At 39.6% G+C, this 23,298-nt stretch overlaps 1 protein-coding gene across 5 annotated transcripts in view; it reads left to right on the forward strand.

Annotated features, from left to right (window-relative positions):
* Positions 1–4,217: 4,217 nt before the first annotated feature.
* Positions 4,218–23,298, forward strand: part of C2H8orf34 (chromosome 2 C8orf34 homolog) — a 152,865-nt gene continuing 133,784 nt past the window's right edge. For 3 of the 5 annotated variants that reach the window (XM_039549110.1, XM_039549112.1, XM_039549114.1), the window contains exon 1: positions 4,218–4,751. In XM_039549110.1, the coding sequence (XP_039405044.1) occupies positions 4,683–4,751 (69 nt within the window). In that variant the 5' untranslated portion in view covers positions 4,218–4,682. Of the gene's footprint in view, positions 4,757–23,298 lie in introns of all 5 variants that reach the window. The other 2 variants (XM_039549111.1, XM_039549113.1) reach the window with 2 other exon arrangements.

Below are 23,298 nucleotides of genomic sequence, written 5' to 3' on the forward strand. Positions count from 1 at the left end.
AACAGATCCATTTTTAGGAGAATACTAAATAAAAAGCAAGATGGCAGCTTTCTAGGTCATGAACTGCTAGACCTTCATTATTTTAAACAGCTTGGAGCACTGCAATATTTAGCCAGTGTGTGTGTGCATGTGTGCTTTTTTAGAAAATTTTACAACAGGGGTTTGTAATGTTCCAAGGCTGTGCTTTGGCAATAAAAAATAATGCCTCATTTATAAAGTGCAGGAACTCAGGGATTTTATTCTCCTGCATGTAACTTCAATTCCATTTTTTTTTAAAGTACAAGCACACTTTAAGACTGTTGACTAACGGCTCTTAGCTCTTCATGAAGTAGATAATGACTTTGCATAGAATATCAAACTCAACAAAAACATTCACAGTAATGGAAGAAGAATTCTTTGTTATAGAGTTATTACATGAAAGGAAACATTGACAAAACTGAAAGCTTTGTAAGGAAAACATCACCAGGTTTTGATGAATTTTGATGTGCCTGCTAGTTTTTCTTTTTTCTGTAATTGTTTTAGAAAGGTTTGTTAAAGAATTTCTGATGATTTTTGATAGCTGAAATACAAAGCACTTAATGGGAGCTAGAAAGCCATTTAAAGGTCTGTAATAAATTCATATATATTGCTGCTATATTTCTCTTCGATCGTAATGTCTCTTTTGTACTCCAGATGCCATCTCAAAAAATGAACTTCCTACAGAGCATATGGATCAAATTTTAGCCAGAAGGGAAAAGATTGTTGACTTGGCACTTAGTATTTGTGACCCACGGAATACCTTTACAGCCAGCCAAATCATCAGTTTCCCTTTCTGCTAGGCAGTGGCAGCTCTGACTACTGAAGAACACTTTTGCATATGAAGCCTGAGTAACTTAACTCTGGCAATGATGAATGGGTACTGCAACTGACTGTAACTTCAAAAATTCAGTGCTCAGCACTGGAACTGCAGCTAACTTATTCCTGAAAAATGGATGACAGGACTGAAATGATGTAGAATACTACGGAATTATTTAATGGGTCCCTACTCTAGTGAAGCCCTTGAACTAAGTCAAACCATAAACAACCTATCAAAACATGCACACTGCTCTCTTGAAGAGTGAAGGGTGTGAAACCCACCAACATACGATGGTAAGAAGCACAGAGCTCAGATATCGCAGGCACAGACACAAGATAAGAACTGAATTGAGTGTGGTCACAAGCATCTTAAAATTAGCTTTTGTTCTTTTGACTCATCCTCCTTGTTTTTTGGGAACCTTATTGTTTTGTGAGGTGAATATATTTTTAAATTGGGATACTTTTCATTTTTTTATGCCCGTGTGCAAATTCTTTCAGTCATTTCTGTTCTTGCAGTTCACTGCTGAGTGTTATGTAGATGCCCATGCTGTATACTACTCTTGAAAGAAAAATATCCGTGAAATGAAACCAGGACCATAGCAAAGAACAATACAGAGACCATCTTTTATTACTTGGGTTGTTAAGTAATTTAGTGTTCATTTGCTCATACAAAAAGGGTGCTGAAAGTAATAAAAATTCAGCCATGCCTAAACCAGTAATTTTAATCCAAGAGATTTTTTCCTTTGGTATTAAGATGAAAGTTAACTTTAACAGACTGTATTAATACTGGCTTAAAAACTTAGAATATATTAATTAAATTTTGAAAATGTTTTTCTCCTAACAACTAAGAGGACAGTAGGGACATGTCCAGTTTTCTGTGCTTATTTGCAAATCATATGTATTTATTGACTGCTATTTTGGTGTGGCTTGTTTTAGATCTAGCAACAGTTTTTGTGCTTTCCTGGAAAAAAAGAGAAAAGAGTGCTATCAGTGAAGTTCCTTTCCTATTATACCATGCCACTCAGCCTATGCTCTCTGCGGGAGATACCTGAATTCCCATATTTTAGCACTCAGAAGGCTTTACTGTCAGGGAACTGCTGAAGACCTTCAACCAGGAAACTGTAGCAAAATCTCTTGGTAAGGAACTGTCTGTGTTCATGTCTCCCTAAAGTGCCTAATCCATATCAAAGATAACCTGTCACTTAAGTCTCATGGGAGCTGTGGGGGTTACAAGACATGTCTGTTCAGAAAGCTCATTCTGCATTTGGCCTTGGAAACTTTCCCAGCCACAGCAGGACTGCTACTGTGTCTCCCAAGCCAACAGTAAAACCTAGATTATATGTCTGGGTGAGAATTAAGACAAGGAAAAATTGTCTAGGGAAAAAGGAAGCAAAAACAACAATGGATACCAAAAAAATCCAGCATCCATGGTAGATTCTCAAAAGTTATCTGGACATAGTGCTGGGCAACGAGTTCTAAGTGAGTCTGCTGTATCAGGGGGCTTGGACCAGTCCCTTCCAACCTCAACCATTCTGCGATTCAGGGGGAGGAAAGAAAAACCAAACAAACCAAAGCACAAAACTCCTCAAAACTCTGAGGTTTTAACAGTGACATCTTGGGATCTAGCTATTTGCACAATATGCAACTGTAGACAGTTATGCTATCTTTAAAACCTCCTTTAATAAGTTCTCTTTTGTATTCGTATTGCTGATAGTCTTGTTTCTTTTCTTCAGTCCTCCTCCTGGTTTACATGGAGCAGTGGCAGTTTGCAGGTCCTAATGTAGTCAGGTCCCAGCAGGTCTGGAAGTGCTGCTAACTTTGAGAAGTCAGGCTGTGTAGGGCTATAGAAACATATGTTCTCATTTTTGCATCATGGGAGGGGGCATCATTTTACAAAGTGGGAAACTTTTATTTATTGGAGCAGTATGGGTTCTGGTGAGATTTACGAAATTTTACAAACATCCTCATCTGATGGGAATCATTAGAGCAACTGTAGAGAACCTGCATCACTGGCAATTACCCTTATGATTGTATGATCCTCATTAGGCTGATTAGCTTAGTACCTTATTATTTAAGTGGCACCAGACAGTACTTTGCTGAAGAAGATACGTTAAAATGCTGAGCTGATATGAATTTTAGAAGAGTACCAACACACTAAGAATCCAAATAAAAAAATGTGCCATTTTTAAGTGACTACTATGGAAACAAACACTGCCTCAGCAAGACTGGGATGAGCTCATTCCAGCAAAACCATTAAAGAATTCTAGAGGCTATTTCTTACACTACAGGGTGCACTGCAAGCTCTTTATAATACACTTACACCTGACCTCCTTCTAGGTAGAAGCTTGAGGTTTAGGTCAGTAAGGAGGACTTTTGAAGTCAAACAGTGAGTGGCTATGGGAATGGAACTCTGGATCTTTTGACTCCTGACAAAATTCATCCTTTTCTTTAGTGGTTTCTGCATCAGGAGACGCTTGTACTCTTGCATTTGCAGAACACTGCTTGATTGGGAACAGGCAGCCTGATTCAGCAGATGCGCTGAATGTTCCCAATAGTCTTCAAAGCTGTTTTGTGTCTTTAAAAAAATTCTTATTAAAAGAAAAAAATTATTTTTTTTAACCAAACAGGTTAATGTTAGTACAGCAGAATCAGTTATTGCAGAAGTGTCAAACCCCAAGAAGCATGTTTGGGTTTGTTCTTCTCTAAACAGAGAGAGAAAGAAAAAAAAAAAGAAGCTGGTTATGATCCTGCTTCCAGAAATGGTGAGATACTAATTACTTGAAGACAGAATAAATACTGATTCTTTAATGTACTCATTAACTCACTACTCTCTGAAGCCAGCTGAATATTTCTCATTTACTCCATCGCATTTTGGCCGAGCGCCCTTGGCTGCTTGCTGGAACTCAACACAACCTGCGACCAGGATGCACCTGCATAGCTACTCCAATTATTCCATTAAAATGTTCATTGTCGCTAATAGGGAATTTCACTGGCATCATAAGAAACGTAGCACTTTAAGATTTAAAGATAATTTAAACAGAAATTAAGGAAAAGCGCTGGCTCTGGTCCTTACATTCCCCTTCCCTGCTGGCAGCGCGACTCTTATAACTCCTCCGCGACCCTCCCCCAGCTGAAGTTTTCGCTTGCCGCTCAGGTGCCTCACGCCGGGCGGCCTGCGGCGCTCACCCCCGCCCGGGGGACCGGAGGCAGGCGGGAGGTCCGCAAACGCCGGCGGGGAGGTGGTGTGGGGGGACCGCGGCTCCCCCGGGGGCAAGCCCGTCACCGGGCGGGCAGGGGAGCGGCGTAGGCAGAGCAGCCCCCGCCTCCCGCCCGCTCTCCTCCCCCTTCTCCCGCTCCCGCCTTTTGTGCGCCGAGCCCGGGCGTCAACGGGCGCCGGCGGCCGTGGAGCTGACAGGAGCCCGCGGCTATCGGCCTCGGCAGCGGCGCTGTGGCGAGCACGGCAGCGCCCGTCACCACGGCGCTGCTTGGCACAGAAACACAGACAGAGACGGACTGACAGACACACGCAGCGCGGAGCGGCGCGGGCTCGGGGGCCGCCTTTGCAGCTCCTCTCCTCCCTGCACCATGCTCCGCTCTAGGCAGCGCCCGCCCGCTGCTCCCTAAGGGCAGCCAGCCCCGCGCCCAGCTAAGCGGGCGACTGGCACCCGGCTCTCTCCCCCCCGCCCCCAGTTACCTGAGTTAGCTCCGTCCCGGGGACTTTCGCAGCGCCTCCGCCCTCTCCCGCTGTGGCAGCCCTTGTGCGGCGGGGGAGTGAGCCGCCCGCAGCCGGAGGGACTGCAGCCGCCGCCGGGGGAGACGAGCTCAAGCCCCCGCCCCCGGAGCTCTTCATGGCGTCTCATCAGCAGACAAGGATCCAAGCCTACCTGGAGAAGAATAAGATCGGTCCCCTCTTCGAGGTAAGGTGCGCTCTTGCCACCCGGCTCCTCCGCGGCGGGCAGCGGTGGGGGCGGGGGTGTCCCCACGATGGCCGCGGCCCCCCGCGCAGCCCAGGTGAACGCAGGGGCGAGGATGAGTTTGAGGCGCTGCTTCGGCAGTGCCGGCACCCCTCGCCCTGCCCTGCCGCCCCGTACCACGCGTGTGCCCTTGTGTCCTCCTCCACGCCCCTCCGAGTGCTGGAGCTCCGCGCAGCCCTCTCTTCCCGGCTATCCGAGGATATGCCCCGCTTCTTCGCCCCGCCACGGACGTGCCGCCCTCTGCTTCGCACGATCCCGCGCGGGTCGTCAAACAGGTGCCCCTCCGCCCTCCCGCCCGCGGCCCGAGTCCCCGGGGCCGCCCCCGCGGCGCTGCCGCCTCGCCCCGGCGGCCGCGGGACAGCGGCCCGGCCCCGCCGTCCGGCCCCGGGGAGCCGCGGACCGACCGCGCACCCGCCGCGCGCTGCGAGGGGAGGCGGCGCTTCCAAACCCCCCCGGTCTCCAGGGCGGCAGCGCTGAGCACCGAGCAGCGGGCACCGGGCGCCGCACGGCTCGCGGCGAGCCCCGAGGCGCTGCCCCTCCGCGACCGGCCAGTGGTGAGGGACAGGTGGATGCCTCCCACCGGGAAACACACCCTCTGGACCGGGTACTCGGAAAGAAGTCTGTCCTGCTAAAAGTCCGTGTCGATGGTGTTTTCTGAAATTTTTATCTGCAGTCACACACCGTGTTTTTGCTTTAGATTTTCTGTTTTCTTACGACGACGCACTTGCAGGGATTTGTACATGCACAGATGTGCATATTTTACTATTTCAGTACATAAGCTGTGAATACTTAGAATTTGAAAGGGTACTAGAGCAATCCTGATCATTACCATTTTATCATCCTGTTTCTCATGCAGTTTTAAACATCTAAATGCACATATATTATGCACTGCACTCTGTATTATCACAAGGCACAAGTCTCCCTTTTTCAGTATTTAACTTGTTCTCAATCAAGCTTACTATGTATGAAATCGTTTTAATTCTGTAGTGGTGGATGCCTTGTCTTCAGTGTATCTTTTGGGTAGCATTTGCCACCCCCCATAAGAAAGGTTCAAATTTTGTCTGAAAATCGTTCACGAATGGTCTGTTTTTATATTTTTTGTGTGCTTAGGCTGTGCTGGTTCAGTGCTAGCGGTGTTAGATCTTTTTATTTTGCAATAAATAAAGCCTCATTTGATGGAACAGTAACTGGGTACTAGGGAACAGCAGGTGATTTTTCTAGTTAAGGAATTCATAAAAATGGAAACATTTGTGTGGTTCAATTCCTGAATAAAATTCTGTTCAATTGGCAGTGTTGCTAGGTCTATGTATGTAACTGACTCTTGTTTATTTCAATGGGAATTCAGTGCTTTGGGGTTGCTCAAGAATTAGGCCCTTGACAGCTCTCATTTTCTTCTAAATTTCCTTAACCCACTGGTTTACACATTAAAATTCAAGCAAACTTCTGGACATCACTGTTCTGAGTCACTGTGTTTTAACTTAGTTTCTCTGTAGTATAAGATGCTTGTCTCTATTGTTTGGATTCTTGTAGGGCGTTTTAGTTATCAATAGTGGAGAGAAAGATTAGGAAGTTGTATTTGTTTCAGCATTTCATATATCACTACATATTTCACTAATCATTGTAATGTAGGAATTTCATTGCGATAGAAAGAATCTGTGAAAGACTCTTTGCATAACCGTGCAGGCTGTCTACAGGTTCTTAGTGCACTCTTGTATACCAGGAAGACTTTTTGGTGTGAAATCCACTTACACTGAAATACTAGCAACTGGTTTTAAGATCTAGAGGTATAGCATTCCCGCAGCTGTTTACATTACACTGGGAGGAAGAAGATCATAATTCTTATCTCCTCTACTTCCTGATTAGCCATTTAAAATCTACTTGCATATTTAATTTTTTAATTTACTTTTTGTTCTCAACAGTTTATTGAAGATCTGCAACCTGTGCTTGATCTTGCCGTCCTTAGAAAAAGGAAGACATGTATTTGAAGTTGATGGGAATTGATCAGACTATGCATGGGATGAATCTTGTACTCTATGCTAGTATTCCTATAATACGTGCTTTGTGGTGTTTCAAGAATACCATGTGTTCACAGTCAGATATAGTCACTAACGTGTCAGTTTTTCATGTGTCTAAAAGTTCTGACACATTGCAAAAGGATACCTGTGCTTCATCTTTCATCCAGGAACAGCTAGCATTTTCTTATACCACCTCTGGTTTGGATGCTAATTAATCATCACTTGTCATGGATGACAGCCATCTTTTTTTCACTGAGTACTAATTTTCTAATATCAATTCAGAACAGAGTGGACTTGGATTCAGTTTTCTCCAGTGTTATTTGCTGAGCAGGTTGTGACTGTAATTGCTCAATATATACTTCAAGTCAACATTTTAGGGAGTGCATAAAGTAATACTGGGTAACTGAGGCCAGTCACAGGAAAGAAGAACATGGAGAGAGGACCTGCAAGCTTTCTGACATGAAGTCAGGGATAGTGATGCATAAACAGATTGTATTTCATACTTGAGTAATGAATAGTCAGTGATCAGGAGGACTTTACACCATAGATTTTAGACAATTACACAGGCACAGAATGCTGATGGATGTAACAGTTGGAGGTGTACTGAAGGTGAACTACAATTCCCCTGCATTACAGTTAGGAGCAGTATTTGCTGTTGCTAGTTGGTCATTGTGTTCCAGTTGCTTGCAGTTATCCTGGTCGTGTCTCTTTTCTCCGTTCTGTCCTGTATTTGTGGCCTTCTGTTACAGTGGTTAGGGATTTTTGTACTTCATTAACCAGCAGTATCTACTTAAGAACATCTTTGCTAAAGTTTTGTGTGGTTTGACACTTGAATTATCTTCGTAAGTTGTGTGAAAGGGAAGCGTTTAAGGAGAAGTACTGACACACGAGATGCAGGAAGACCTTAGGCTCTCCCTCGGTTAGAAAGTTGTTTCCTTCTCTATAAAGAAACATGAGGGGTAACCTCCTGGAGAAAGAATTAATGAGCTTAAGCTGACTGAGCAGGCAGTAGTCTTCTACCTACTACCAGTATCTGTTAATGCATAGTAGGAAGCCCTATCCACTCAGCTATGAATGGTTAGTCAGCACAGATTCACTTGCTCCCAAACGTTTTTACAAGGTAAATTCTTATTTATGGGTTAGAGGTGGGAAGGAAGGTGGACAGGAATTACTTTGTACATCTGAGACTGTGTCAATTTTGAGACTTAAGACAGGTTGCAAACCAACTTTGATACTGCAGCCTTATTTTCCCTTTTGAATGTAGGTCCCCAAGTCATGGCTTTTCAAAACCGTTACTTCTCTGCCATTTCATCTTTCAGGTGCCCAGGATTTTTGCAGGTGAGATCCCTGTGAATCTATAAGTCAGCTTCTAAATGCCTCAGGGCATGCAGGTGGTGTTAGTGGTGACAGTAAGGTCTTAAGTTAACCCTTTATATTCTGTCACATTTCATAAGCATCCTTATCCTGTTCTGTGTAGGTTTTGTGTGTTGTGGTTTTCTTTTCTTTTGCTTTTGAAAGCTTAGACATCTTCCTGTAAGAGACTGTTGCTATCTGAGAATACTGTGGTTAGACAACGAGTTTAGATTTGAGGAATGCCCTTTAGAAATGCCTCTTTTCTGGGATTTTCGTGGTAACACATACCATGGCACTACCTGATTTTTTTAGATTCTTTCTTTTTCACATTAACTTGGAATGTAACAAGAAGTCTAAATATGAATTATTTCTGTGATGAAGCTTCACTGTTGGTTTTTTTTTTCCATCTTTCTAAAATGTGAACAGGAGGTATGTGCCTAAAATTGGCTGGGACAGAATATTCAGAATCAGCTCCCACTCATTTCTGTCTGAGTGAAGTATTGACCCACTTTGCATTTCAAGCATCCAATCCAGCAAGTTCTTTTTGTGTGCTAATAATCTCAATGAATAATCCTGCTGCCTGTGTCCATACGTCTATTCTTCTGTACGACTGTATCTCTTTAGCATCCAGTTGTGTTTTCATTTGGACAACCTGACAGTTAGTTTCTGTGAATTTGAAAGCTAGATCAGCACTCTTAAGAACAGATTGCAATAAATCTTCAAGAGCTCTGAGATAAATTTAGTGTTTTGGAATTTTTTTATTTCTAGAACTGCAGCTAAAAAGCACCCAGCAGGTACACTGTTGTTATGCAAACCCAAGAACTGTAATTTCTTTGAGTTATAAAAAGCCAAAATAACTCTTCTCAAAATAAACATGCCAAAACCCTGGTTACCTAAGATTTTTTTTCTACAAGTAATGTGGAGTTAGAACTGTAATTTGTATTTCAAACAACATAAAGGCTTCATAATACCACCCTTAGCTTTTTTTTTTTGTTTGTCTGTTTTTGTTTTTGTTTAGTAGACATAGTTACTGAAGCAAATACAATGGGAAACTTTATTTTTTTTTAAAATCTATGATGTTTTTTCTTTCCCTAAATGAAATAACATTATTGGTGTATATTAAGTAGTGATGTCCATTATTTAAATAAAATAACTGTGCTTTTCACTTAAACCGTAGGCTATTTGGTGATGAACACTATCTATAGTGCATCTTATGACTGACTTAGTCAAAGTTTGGGGATGAATTTTGGAGTTTGGAATGTCTTTTGAAGCAATGTTTACCCTTGGTTCTTAAATACACAAAGGTAGACACTGTCAACTTGAATGTCTAATTAACCAGAGTACCATTTCTCACACTATAAAATTTTGTTTTAAGCTGCAACATCTGCAATTTGAACGATAGAGATGTCCTCAAAGAATTGTTTTCTTTTGAGGTTGCTCAGATAATATTTTATTTTATATTGCTATTGTACTTAATGGGTTAGATTCTTAGTGAAACATTTAATTTCAAGCAGCTAGATGGAGCCTTTGAAAAGCCGGGATTTTCAATACTTAGACATCACAAGGATCATTTTAGGCACCAACTGATTACCCAGTGACATCGTTTCAGCCTGGCAGTTCCTGTTGCAGGGGAGCCAGTATTTGCTGTTTTTCAAAGGATGTGTGGAAACCAGCAGTGATCAAGAAAGGCTGCAGTCTTACGCAGTAGAGGGTTGAGAGTCATAGTTGAGTTCTAATTTTTATTTTTGTTGTTACAGTAGGACGTTATTGTAGCCTTAATGTGCACGCAAGTAAAGACCTATTTAAGGGGAATGTAAGTCAGAGGGAAAAATGGTGTAGAGATGTCCTTTGCTTTTTGGAGAGTTCATCATATATTCTCATAGTTGCCTTAGATAACTTTAAGGGAAAACAATTGAAAGACCCTAATTAAAACTACAGACACACCCTTTTTCATTAACAAACAGTTCCATGAGCAGTGACTTTATCCTTATTACTTGGCTTTTGTGGTGACCAGCAAGATGCAACTGTCAGAAATTTCCTTGTAGTTGAGACACTCATAATTCTACTCTCCTGTGTAATCTGAGATTAAGAAAAAAAATGTTCCTGAGTGAGGAAAATCACATTGTCTTGCTACCTAGTTAATCTCTGAACATTTGAAAGGAGTTGCATTTTTCTGGTGTTTACTCCTCTGGGAATTTGTCTGAAGTTAGTCTAAGACTTTAAAAGCATATTGGAAAAAGACAGTGGAAGAGATCATAGATACAGGTATGCACTTGTGTGGTCACAAACATAGTAATCACATAAACCTTGTTTCCATAATGGCAAAAACATTAGTTGCTTGAAATGGAAATGTGGGCTCTCTTAATTGCTTTAAAAAAAAAAAAAATCCGTGGCAAAAGACACAGAAATAAATACAAATCAAAGTAGTAGTTAAATTGGAAGAATTGCATCTAAAATACGGAATGATAAGGTGAAAGTATCATAATAAAATCCTTTTGTTACATGAACTTTTAATGTTTTTAAACTCTCAAAATGACAATTACTTTGTTTCTTGAGAGGGGGAGCAGAAGGCATAACTGTCTTGCATCAAAAAATACCTGGAAAAATGAAATGTAGTTCTCAATTGAGTTGCTCTCACCATCATGTACCAGCAAAGCCTGGCTGCTCAATGGTAAGGCATAAAGCTAACAGGTATGATACTAAATTTTTGTCTGGCAACCCCTCTTATAATTAATCAGTCTGGATCAAAATAAGCCCATTACTACTGGTCTTATTTCTTTGTCTTTTATCACATTATGTAGTATCTTCAAACTTTTGGATTATATTAACAGTGTTAATTATCTGAAGTAATTTCTTCAATTGCTTTGTTTGTTTTGATTAATCCCGTCTTTTGGTACAACAGATCAATGTTAAGTGGCAAATATAAAGTAAAATACTTTGATGGTTTTAACTCAGCCTATAATTTTTTCTAACATGTTCTTTACTGTTACTGATCTATGCTTTTCCAAGCGGGCTAGATACTATCCACACTCCAGAGTCAGCACAGTTTCAGCCTTCTGTTTGTTTAGGAGTGTCTGGGAGGGAAGCAGCTAGTACCTTAACTAGCATTTCTGCCACATGTGATGTGCTATTTTACTGTTCTGGAGCAAATGGGTTTCATAATTAGCTTCTTTATTGTTGTATTGACTAAAAAGTAACACCTAGACAGACACCTGTTATTAGTGTTCTTTCTTTTAAAAGTGTTACTTAGTAAATGAAAGCTAGAAACATAATATTTGAGTTAGAAACATAATATTTAAGAGCATTTCAACATCAGCTTCTTTTACAATTTGCCTCTAATTTTGAATACCTAATCAATATACTTTTTTTCCCAACGTCTTTTATTCTTTCCATTTGTCTTGATGCAAATGAAGATGTGGGGACTAATGATTTCTCATTTTCAATTGTCTAGTGATTATTTGGGATTTTTGGTACAGTGATTTTAATACATTTTTAAATATCTTGTGATATTTTATTTTTCTGGGAAAGCATATGTACTTTTGTATGAGTGGGGGGGGGGATGGAGATAGTTTTTAACCTCTGGACTATAAGATATGGCTTGAAGCATTTTTATGTTCACCAGCTTTTGGAACAAAGACTACCCAAACACTTTAATGTCTGTAATAACTCAGATAAAAATGAGGTGTTATTTCCTGTATTGGGTATTATCCCCCTTGCACGGATGCACACTTATTCTCCTAAGAAATGTCATACTAGCTGTGAAGGATGACAGAAGGATATGTTCTGTGTTAAGAATTTTCCGTGCCTGAAACCATAAGACATGGTTAAAAACCAGTGAAAGCAAGAACATTTTCAGATACAATTGTTAGGAAACCCTTGGCCTCCTGACTAAGGTAGTGGGCTGTTTCACACATTGCTAAAGGCAATGAAAAGCAGCACACAGCTCGTAGGAGAAACAAGGATTACAGAGTTTAATCCTCAACACAGGTAAAGAGCATGATCACTTGAAATGCACCCCTATGCCATGGCTAAGACAACCCAACTTCTAAATCTGCACTTAGTATGGAGGTTAAGATCCTTTTAAAAGCTTGCAACAGACATGGTTTTGATGGCCTTAACTTTTATGTCAGGTCCCATATGCTGTGCTGCATCAGTTCTCCTTTGGCTACTCAGTTTCACTGAATACGTATTTTCAGTTCCATCTATAAATATTCAGATAGAGTTGTTTGGCCGTAGTTATGATGCCCCTCTGGTTTTGCTCTTCTGTTGATTTGAGCAGTTTTTTCCCTTATTGACATAAACTTCAAGTATTATTTTTGCCTTAAACATGGCTTTTCCAGTGAAACGCCTCAGATTTTGCCATATATATAGTATACGTAGCACTATGAGGAGATGTGTTACAGTTATGAGGAATGCCCATACAAAATGAAGAATGCATGTTCATTACCCTTGATAAGTAGAAGGCTATTTTACATTAGCCACCTCTTACACAATTTCTGTTCATACAGAGAGTGAAAACTGTTATTTGTGTATTTACGTGAAACACCCTTTCTCCTTCTTCATTTTCCAGCTCCCTTCAATATTCAATAAATGAAATAATTCTATTCATAAACCGTATTTCTCTATAGTGTCTGGTACAATATACTTACTATATAATAGCTCTTTTGTTGGCTTTTGGAGGAGCTGCTTTCAGGGGCAGGAATCATGAGAGTTTGGGTCTTTCAACTGTGTTGGAGCCTTTTGAATTGAATCTTTCCTCCTCTCATAGTTTATTTTACTCCAGACACTCTGATGGTTTAGTATTCGGGACTATGGGCTGTGAGGCTGATTTAATAGCCAGTTGCTGCAGGTCCTGTTCATCTTCATTTCTGGCTGCACATTCCTGCTGTCCTTGTTCCAGAACTGGTCTTTGTGTCATGTTACAGTTACCCAGTTTGGGAATATGAAATAGAAGAAAATGAAGTCTACAAAGAAGTGAAAATTGTTCAGTAGGCTGAGCTCAGTGTATCACCATGTAGTCTAATGAGGAATGTGGCATTAACTGGGAGAGAAAATGTAGCTGGCCTGAGGATGAAGGGAGCAACTGCTTTGTTCTAGTAGCAAGCTACTAGGTGGGCATAAGAGATCTGCAAGGCTTGTGTGCTTAAGTTAGCTTCATATGGATCTTACCTTTTAAAGGTCCAGTTCCCCATGTGTTGGGAGAATGTCGTGGAGCCCAGTTGATTCTGTGAAGGAGCAGAAGAGGGAATTGAATAATTCAGGAGGATGGCTGAATGAATTAGGAAGAAACAGACCATATGAATACACTGAATGTGAAAGTGAGAAAGGATAGGAAATGGGAGGGGGTGGGATGACAAATATTAATGCCACATTGCCAGCATGTTCTTTTCCTTTTCTATTATTTTTTCTTTTATAATCTTAGTCCCTACAGTCAAATGGTTACCTGGAATCTTTTTTAAAGAAAGGTTCTAGTGCTGGTGGTTGCTAAGAGTATAACCAAAGAATGAGAAAGGGCAAATACAAGAAAATATAACTTATTATGTAAAGAGTATGTATGTTTTGCAGTGTCTTCTAGTACTTGATCTTGGATATATTACTTAGGCATGGATTTGCCAGAGAATTAAAGGTGTCCTTAGCACCACTATTAACACTGGCTGCTGTGCCATGAACTCCTTCATTAAGAAGGAGTTGCACTCCAGTTTGACAGGCATTGTGCCCTTGCTGACATTTGTATGAGTGGAGAGGTAAACAGATTGTGAAATATTACTCTGTGAAATAATACTCAGGTATCTATATCAAAGAAAGGAATTCTGAATGATCATAAGTTCCATGTTTCTTTCGGTGCACTAGTGCAGAAAAGCTGCTTTTTATTGTTGATAACAGAATTCATCCTAGAAGCCTAAATAGGTGGAAGCGGTCTCTTCTGAAGACATGAGAGGTGGCTCATAGAATTGAAGAGGAAGGGTAGCTTCAGCTGTAGGTGACCTTTGAAGAGAACCTGTGGAAGCAATTATGTATAGTGCAGTTAGGAAGAGAAAAGGTTTATGATGCAGATTCTGTGATAGTTTTGTCGAGATGGAATTGGGGGGTTTTGTGTGAATAAGGATATTGTTTCTTTTGAAGGAGAAGAAAAGAGAGATGGGATAATTTCCATGACTGGGGGTACTGGGATTTCTCAGACTGAAACATGTGAGTGTGCATGTGCATGTTCTATAAAATGCATACAGACACTCTGAAACATTGGGACAGGCCTGAGACTCCCGTGTGTGCTGGACAGAGAACCCATATAAATGCGGCAGGTGTTGTGTGTTCCTGTTCAGACACATTGTATTAATTGCACGTGTCCATTGCAGTTGGGCATGACACGCTCAGTACACCCAATGTGACCTGGGTGTTCATCCTCCTAAGCATTCTGAAGAGTCTTGTCCTTCCTACATAATGAGGGATGAGATAAAGAAGAGATGTCCAGGGAAATGCAAGCTGAGAAGAAAACCGAGGTTTGCAGATGCAGAAATTCTTCTGCTGTGCCATATGAACCACCACCCATAATTGTGCTGAGGAAATACTTTTGCATGATGTAGAAACCCCAGTTAAAAAATTAAAAAAGATGTTTCAGAGCTACTCCTAAGTATGTCATGGTTCTGAATAATGCCATTAGATAGTAATACCTGTAGTCAACTAAAAAGTGTAAAACTGTGAAGCTATTTGGAGACAAAGGCTGGATGAAGACTTAGCAATAAGGAACAATGAAGAGATAAACAAAAAAAGAAGACTAAATTACTAGTGTAACAGATTTAATCATGATTTCTTATTCCCCGGAGGAGGAATACCTGAAAGAGAAAGACAGCAGAGGAGAAAAAAATCTCAAGAAAATTAATTTTGTTCTCTGTTTCCCTGTGATAATAGAAAAAAGATTAGAAAAATATAGTTGGCCAAAATGAAGAGCCACTTAACATTTACTTAAACACTGAAAACAAAGTTGACTAGTAAGGAGAGGAAATAAAATACGTAGTAGTTAGGATACTAAAATGATAGTCAGTTATCTGGCTACAGTTCCTACTTTGGCTGATGCTGTCCTGCTGCATTATCATGTATTATTCTGTGTTTGTGTTTCGCCCTCCTTTGTCTTGTTTGTCTGCATAGAGCCTGCAAACCCCTCTGGCTCCTACCGTCTTCACATGGTTTAGGAGTTTTCACAGCAAGGCCCTGAGCTCATTATGGGCCTTCTGCTTTCTCTTCTTTCTTTGTGTTGCTTTAGTGTCTGGTAGTGCTATTAATCCCATTAATTGGTGCCACACAATCAAAAAAAAAATTGATTTCTCCCTCCTTCTCCCCTGCTTAGTGTGGAGATTCAGAGGACTGACAAGTCTGAAGGCTGCAGTGTAGTCCATGTGAGCATGCTGTATTCCCACAGGGAGCCCTGCTGCAGCTGGTGAGACCCTGTTTACAAAGAGGAAGGCCTTCATTCATAACCAATCAGATTTAGTCTAATATTAAATAAATAGCAATCAAATCATCAGGAAGCTTTAATTGGGCAATTGCTTTCAGGGTTGGGAAGTTACTTTGCAGTCTCAGAAACAAACAAAAACATACACCAGTGACTCACAGACATTGTTTTCTAAATAAAAAAGTGTTAGAATATCAGATTAATAATGCTTTGGCTGTTATTAAAAATAGCTCTACAGCCCCCAAACCCTATAATCTTGTAAAATAACCCAGATTGCAGCTTCTAGAAATAGTGTTTTTTAGTTGCTTAAGCCATTGCAGTCTTGATGGTAGAAGTGTCTGATGAAAAATGATGGGCCTAACTCCAGTTCTAGGTATAATTCAATTATCTGTCCTTATGAATTACTGTTGCTACCCATAGAAAGTCTTCAGTTGTTGGTACAGCAGTATCTCTTTAAATATCCATTTAAGGCTCAAGCTTTCTTGTAGAATATAGATCTTTAGACCTTTGTTTGAAAACCTGAGCCAGAGGACAGCTCCTGGATGTTGCAGGTCATGTCCCTGGTAGGCTAGTGAGGACATGGTGACTAAATCCATAGTGATAGTTTATTTGGAGGAGATAGTCAAAGTGCAAATGACAGTTCCAAGAAACATACGAATTCTATGTATGTGTTAAAGTTACCTTCTTTGGACTCAAAAGTGATTTTAGTAAGTTGATCCATATGATATAATTATTAGTACTCATATTTTGGTGTCTTTATAATATTTTTTCTTTCTACTTTTTCTTTCAGGAAGAATGTATTCATTAGCTTGTACTTTTTGGTATGCAGAGACTGATAATTTTTTTTCTTATTTCATAATTATGCTTTGGTTTATATAAAAATGGCTTTAATATTGCCATCATATGTGTAGTTTAGCTAATCTATAATTTACAGAGTGGAAAGTGTATCCTGCTTATGTAAGCTAATATTTATTTAGCTGTCCCTGTTATCTCAGACCTACTTTATTTGTGGGCATGATAAAAGTGTCAGCCTTAAGCCTGTGCAACCAATGCACTTGGCCTCAGAGGTCAGACAGTGGTGCACAACATCCTCTCATTTCAGAGCCTTTTTTGCAGCTCTGTATTGACTCAGTTCTCCATTTTCAACTGCTCTTTAGGGCTACTGTGAGTTCTTTCACATTACTTCCTTAGGTGAGGATTTTTTTAGGACTTGGGCATGCAAGTAAGTTGTAATGAAGCAAATAATGGCATTACACCATCTCTTCTGTTAAACATGTGCCTGGATGTAATCCATGATATATTTACTGTATGTGGTCCACAAAGTTCGGTAATTTTCCTCATACAGTTCAACAGACTCTCTGTTCACTTCTGCTCATCAGTTGTCTTTTGCTGAAGAATTGTTTTTTGGGCCTGATTATAGAACATCCGTCCTCTAAGGAGGAAGTGTCTTGTCTGAAGGAAATTTTCCAGTGACTCTTTCTGTGCAGAAGTTGTATGGGGGTGTGTTCATCCTCACGGTGCTTCTCGACATGCTAACTGTGGAAAGCAGAGAAGTAGAGTGAGAGGTTTTTGTCTCTTCTGATGGTGATCAGATCTCTCTCTTTGAGTTGTGTCATCTTGTCATCTAAATGCACTTGTGCACTGGTTAAGACTAATTTTTTTTTTTTTTTTTTTTTTGCTCTGTGACTCTAGTAGCCAAACCTGGGTGTAAGCAAGAGCATTCAAGTAACAGTTCCACACAAGATGATGTAGTTGTGTCTAGGCACAGGGAATTGATTCTTGGTTGTGTAAATAAGTTAATGCAGGACCGATACAATCCTGATACAAGTGTTTAGATTGAATTTTTGACATTACATACTGCAGGATTAAAATAAAATATAGTATTTCTTAAATGAACAGAGCTAAATATTATTTAGGAATCTGTGCTCTTCTGAATATGACTACATGTTTGTATGCCTGACATTTTATGTCTTTCCATGCTTTCTGGGGAATACGGTTGTGTTGTTTTTTCAGGGTACATTTGAAGATGTTCAAACAGAATGTAAAATATTGTCCTTCCTATGTAGTTAAATCAATTGTCTGCTGCAAATCTCTATTATCTTCATATTATAATTTCATCTGCTGGCTGTAGCAAGGAAAAGGAACCCTATTGTGGCAGAAATTGTCCAGGCATGTTGCAAAAGAGAGCTGCTTGATGAGTTTTGAGTCTTTATTCCAAGGCAGCACACAGCCAGTAAAGGAGGTGAAGTAAGTCTGTGGAGAGGATGTTGGACCATGCATTTTCAGCGGGGTAATCTTGGAGCCAGCTTTGCAAGCACAGGTTGTCTGTCATAGGAGCAGCCAGCTGGGCAGTGTGGGGTTCATCTTCAGAAGGCAGTATCACCTGCTGGGCTCAGACCTCAAGGGCCTGCTTTTTGGGAGAATCCCAGATGGCAGCCTGGGAGTGCTTCCCCAAGTCACAGCCGTTTTTAGATGGAGACAGGCAGTGACTATAACTTCTCAGGGCTGAGGCAGAGCAATGAACCTGGTAGTGCCAGTGGGAAGCAGTTTGGGAACTCTGGAAAGTGGCTGGAGATATGTAGAACATGGGTACCTCTGCACTCAGTGGTAACATTTCCTTTCCCTTGTATTTTTGCCACTGTGTCTCTCCTACCTGATTCTTCACAGTTCGTATTGCATTCTAAACCTGAATACTTCAAGCCTGCTGCCCTGTTTAGACCAAAATGGACACCTGCATGTCTTTTTCCCTATGTGTTTCTAATCTTCAATTTTTTTTTTTTTTAAAGTCTGACTATGATGGGATCATCACTCTCAGAAGTTTCTTTGCCTTAAGCAGCAGAAATATCTATTTTAATTTGACTTGAAATAAGGAGATAATCCATGAAGGCAGAGAAAGCTAGAAATCTGCCAGAACTTTGCAAAAAATGTTAAGAGAAAAAAAAAACATTAAAGCATTTTCTTTGTAATTTTGTTTGCTGATGAGGAAAATCATAGAAGTAATTTTGCCTTAACTGATGGATGATAAAAATCCATATAGAAGCTATCAGAGGTGGATTTTGCTTTCAATTGAACTGGAATTATTAAGGTGTCTTCCCAGTTGGGGCTGAAGATAGATTCAGGTACACTGTTATCTACTAGAAATAAAATAGTTGCCAGTATTATGTGGTAGTATTTAATAGATGATAGTACACAAAATGGAGGAAGATTTCTAGAGTATAAAAACAAATTAGTCAATATTTCTTTTTTATTAGTTAACATGGTTATTTAGATATTTCCTAGAATATTATTAATATAAATTAATATTATTCCTAGAATATCATTAATATTATTATAATCAAATTTTGTTATGTCTGTGGACTGATGGCTTCTGCATGGCAAAAGAATCCTGTATTCTTGCGTTTAAAGAGACCAATTCTTCCTTTCAAATTTCGTTGTGGGTTTTGCTTTTTTCTCAAACGGCAAAGTTCAAGTGTATGCCTAATTAAGCAAAAGCTGCATCTATACTTAAATGGACACAGGTTGAAATAGCTGTTAATATAAAAGTGTTGTAATAGTAAAAAGATTTTTATCGTTTCCAGTTGCAATTAGGGAAGCACTGAGAATAAGCAGTGTTGAACAAAACTGAGCATGACTAAGTTTTCTCAAAAGTATTTGAGATCTTGCAGAGAGTCTGCAGTGGTGGTTATTCTGACAAGGTACTGCACATCTTGTGTTACCTGTGACAGGCAAATCAGTGTGACATGTCCTGTGGGGAAAATAGGATACAAGTAGCTTTAGGTCAATCAAGCAACTGCTTACATGTGAAATAACCTCTTTGTCTTCTTAAAATGCTATATAAAAACCACTTGTTAGTAATATTTAAGGAGTTCCAGGCACAATTGCAGTATATAAATTCTACAAATATAAAAAACCTCTTTGCATTTTGCTGTGGTAAAAATTAATTTTCAGATTTTTCTATGGCAATAAATTCTGACCTTTCCAGTTCAGAAATCTCTGTTGTATTGTTGCATATTAAACATTAGGTCTATTTAAAAAGCTGATTACAACATTGGTATGAAGTCTTATGAGACCAAGTCAATCTCTCACAGGTAAATAACAGGAAATTAAGATGTGTATCTGAATAGATATTAATATATTCAAAGTGTATGAATAAAACTTGTAATTAGACTGCATATTGCCCACAGTTGTTTAGTTGCTATACTAAAGGAACACTTCCAGATGACAGGATTTAAGTAAATTCTAATGATCAGGGAGCATATGTTAACTTCTTTGACATTTGCTCAGTGATCATTACTGGAGCAAACTTAGGGTTAATTTATGTAGGCAACTAAAGTCATGTGTTAGAACTTCCTCACCCTGGACTCTGGTAACTCACATTCTCCATTTTGTGTCACTGTAATTCCGGGTTATTATTTGAAGTTCCATGTGAACAGTTAAAAAATTATTGGTCAAGATTAAAAAATATGAAAGCAATTTTTATAATAATTTTAATGCATAGAACTTACACAGAATATTTAATAACTTTGGCTATACACACTTGGCAGTAGAATTTCTTAAAACATCATTTCTCATTTATCTTTCTGAGTAAAGTATAACTTGAGTAAATCTAATGGTGTAGTAATGCAAAATTACTTGGGGGAGTGTTTTGGGAGGAGAAAGAAAAACACCTAGAAAGTGTAATGGTTGCTGCACACATTTTTCACACTTAGAATGTGTATTCTTCAAGTTTTCCATGGGATGCAATTGAAATGATTTCCATCAATCTTCAAAACATTCGTTTACCTTTTCTTTTTCCTTTGGTAGGCTTCCAGAAAGAAGGAAGGAAGTGTTTGTAATTCTGCAGTCACAGGGCAGTGATCTAATTCATCAAGGCATTTTAAGCATGTCCATGGCTTGGTAATTATTTACGTCTCAGGCATAAAGGATATCTAAGCCTAAGTGCCTTGCTGAGTCAACTCCTTAATATACCAATTGTTTTTTTCATATATGGCCTTCTCCTGACCAGCACTCATAAACCCTTAATAACTATTTCTATAGTGGTACTGTACTGGGACTGGATTTTCTTCAGAGCAAGCCTGTATGTTGGTGTATTTCAAATTTGTGACTGAAACAGTGTTAGTACACCAGTCTTTTAGCTATTGCTGGGCAGTGATTGCACAGGTTCAAGGCTTTCTCTGTTCTTCTCTCTGTCTACCAGAAAGCAGGCCTGGGGTGGGGATGGCTGGGAGGGGACACAACTGGAACAACTGACTCAACCTGGGCAAAGAGGTATTCCTTGCCATATAATGTCATGCTCAGCAATTAAACCTGGGAAGTAAATTTTCTGAAGTAACTGTTGCTTGGGGACTGGCAAGGCAGTGGGAGATGGTGAGTGATTGCCTTGGTACTCGTTCTTTGATTTTGGTTGGGTTTTTTTCTCTCTTTCCTGTGGTTATTAAGCTGTCTTTATCTTGACCCATGAAGTTTTCTTGGTTTTGCTCTTTTGATTTTCTTCCCCATCCCACTCTGGGGGTGGAAATGAATAAGTGGCTGGTGTGTGCTTAGCTGCTGGTTGGGGTCAGCCTACCAGAGGTAGCCACAAAAATGCCTGCTACTTTAGTTCCTAGCATTACCCTTCCTCAAAAAAAATCGTGTCAGACAGGTTGAAGCTAAGTCACTGAAGCTTAAACTGGAAATATGATGAGATTTTTTTTTAACAGTTGCAGTAATGAATCACTGCACATGGTGGAACAAGTGATTTCAACTTAGACCTTGAAATTGAAATAAGATTACTTCAGCTGATCAGAGAAAGATCAGCTGCAGCCTGTTGAGTTAGCTTTTAGGTAAGGCAGTGATGTGCAGTCAGTGTTGTTTTATGGCTGTAATTTAAGTCCAGGTTGTAATAGTCTTTCCTAGTCTTTATCTATGAGTATTCCTTTTGATGTAAATCCTACAGACCTTTCAGAAAACCAGCAGTTTTCATTTACTTTGGCTGAACTGTGAAGTGCATGCCTTGAGGGCAGAATTTCCAGGGGTTGATAGAATGGATGGAAACTGAGGAAGGCTTCTGAATTACGCTTCAGGGAAACCTTACAGTGTTTCTGCAATAGCACGAACTACCCTTATTTGATAAATACTTGGTGAGTTCAGATAGTGATATGGTAGGCATAATTCCACAAGTGTGAGTGTTGTGCAGAGATACAGGATTGCAGAAATTATATCATAGGAAATCTTTGTGATTTGAAAACTAACCTATGAGAGAAAATTTGATAACTCTTGCCATGATTGGCATATCTGAGAGCATGTTAATCTTTTCTTCTTCTACTGAGAATTAGTGAATGTTTTAGAGTAACCTAGTAGCAGTGACTTCTCTTTTGACAGCATTCTTGGAATGCTTGAATGGGAGAAAGGAAATATTTCAGTAAAGCCACAGATTAAAGGATTGAAGTTATTTTGTGAACTTGGGAGTGGTAAAATAGATTTGGGACAATGATATTTGAAATGCTAAGATTAAGACAGGAAAAAACCTCAAAGGATTAATAAGTGAAAAAATGCAGCAAGAGGTTCAGATAGATATTGCATATAGATATGTGTGTAGTGGAGTTTGATAGAATGTCATGAACTTGCTAAGTGAAACTTTGGAATTGTCCACCAGACCCCATCCATTCCCAAATAAGATCAGTGATGCATATTTTATTAAGTATTATATACATGAGTTCGATTTCAGATAGGCCTAGTTCATCCGAGTCAGGAAACTGATATTATGATCTGCAACGGGTTTGTAGTGGGACGAGTCTGCTGTTTCCGTTCTGCTCTCCAGAGTCCCCCTAAAAAAATGGTTAGTAACATAGCCCCCAAAATTGGTCTTCTCTTATTGAATTGGTACAGATGTTTAGTAGATGAACACTTAAAAGACAGCTATTCAATGATGTTTGTTTTCAGAATTCCTCCTGTTATTCTCGTTCTGTGAAATGTTACCTGTGCCACTAGTCCCATACCTTAGATTCCCCCGGCAGTGCCGCCTTTTGGGGAATTTTGTTTGCCCCAAAGCATCAGAGCTACCATATCAGCTTTGCATTTTCATTTTATTCCTACGTCCAAAGTAATTTCTCTGGGTTGTGTTCCCATGCTGTGTACTACAATCATGTGATATTAGATTTAGCTGATCAGCTGTCTGAAATGGCATCAGTGAGGTTTTGAAGAAAAGAAAGTGTAGGTTGAAGATTTTTTAGTCAATTCCAGGTAAAAGTCTGAATATTTTGACAAGCAAGCTGAATAGGACTACTATTTGTTCTCAACTGTTACTCTACCATGGTTAGTTTAAAGCAAATAGTATGGTACAGGCATGTTGCTTGTATTTATGTGGAAATTTGCTTAGGGTTGAGTAATTTATTTTATAGGGAGATGTGGTGATCATATCATGAACACTTAAAATATGTTGAAGTCCATTTTGTTCATAGTTTATAATGTGATTTTACTACTTTCAATTAAAAATTGCTCAAGAATATTTAAATCCTGGCTATTTTCCAGAAGAGGGATGCTGGTATTTTTGGTAGAAGCAGTGATATTTACCTTTGTGCTCTCATTTAAGAATTACAGACTCTTAATTTAGGCAGTAAGAATAATGTTAAAATACACTTTAAAAAATTTATTTCTTTTTGTTTCCTTGCTTTGTTACTGCAGTAATCAGAAAGGA

Source organism: Corvus cornix, chromosome 2 (assembly GCF_000738735.6).
Source record: "Corvus cornix cornix isolate S_Up_H32 chromosome 2, ASM73873v5, whole genome shotgun sequence".
Lineage (NCBI taxonomy): Eukaryota > Metazoa > Chordata > Aves > Passeriformes > Corvidae > Corvus > Corvus cornix.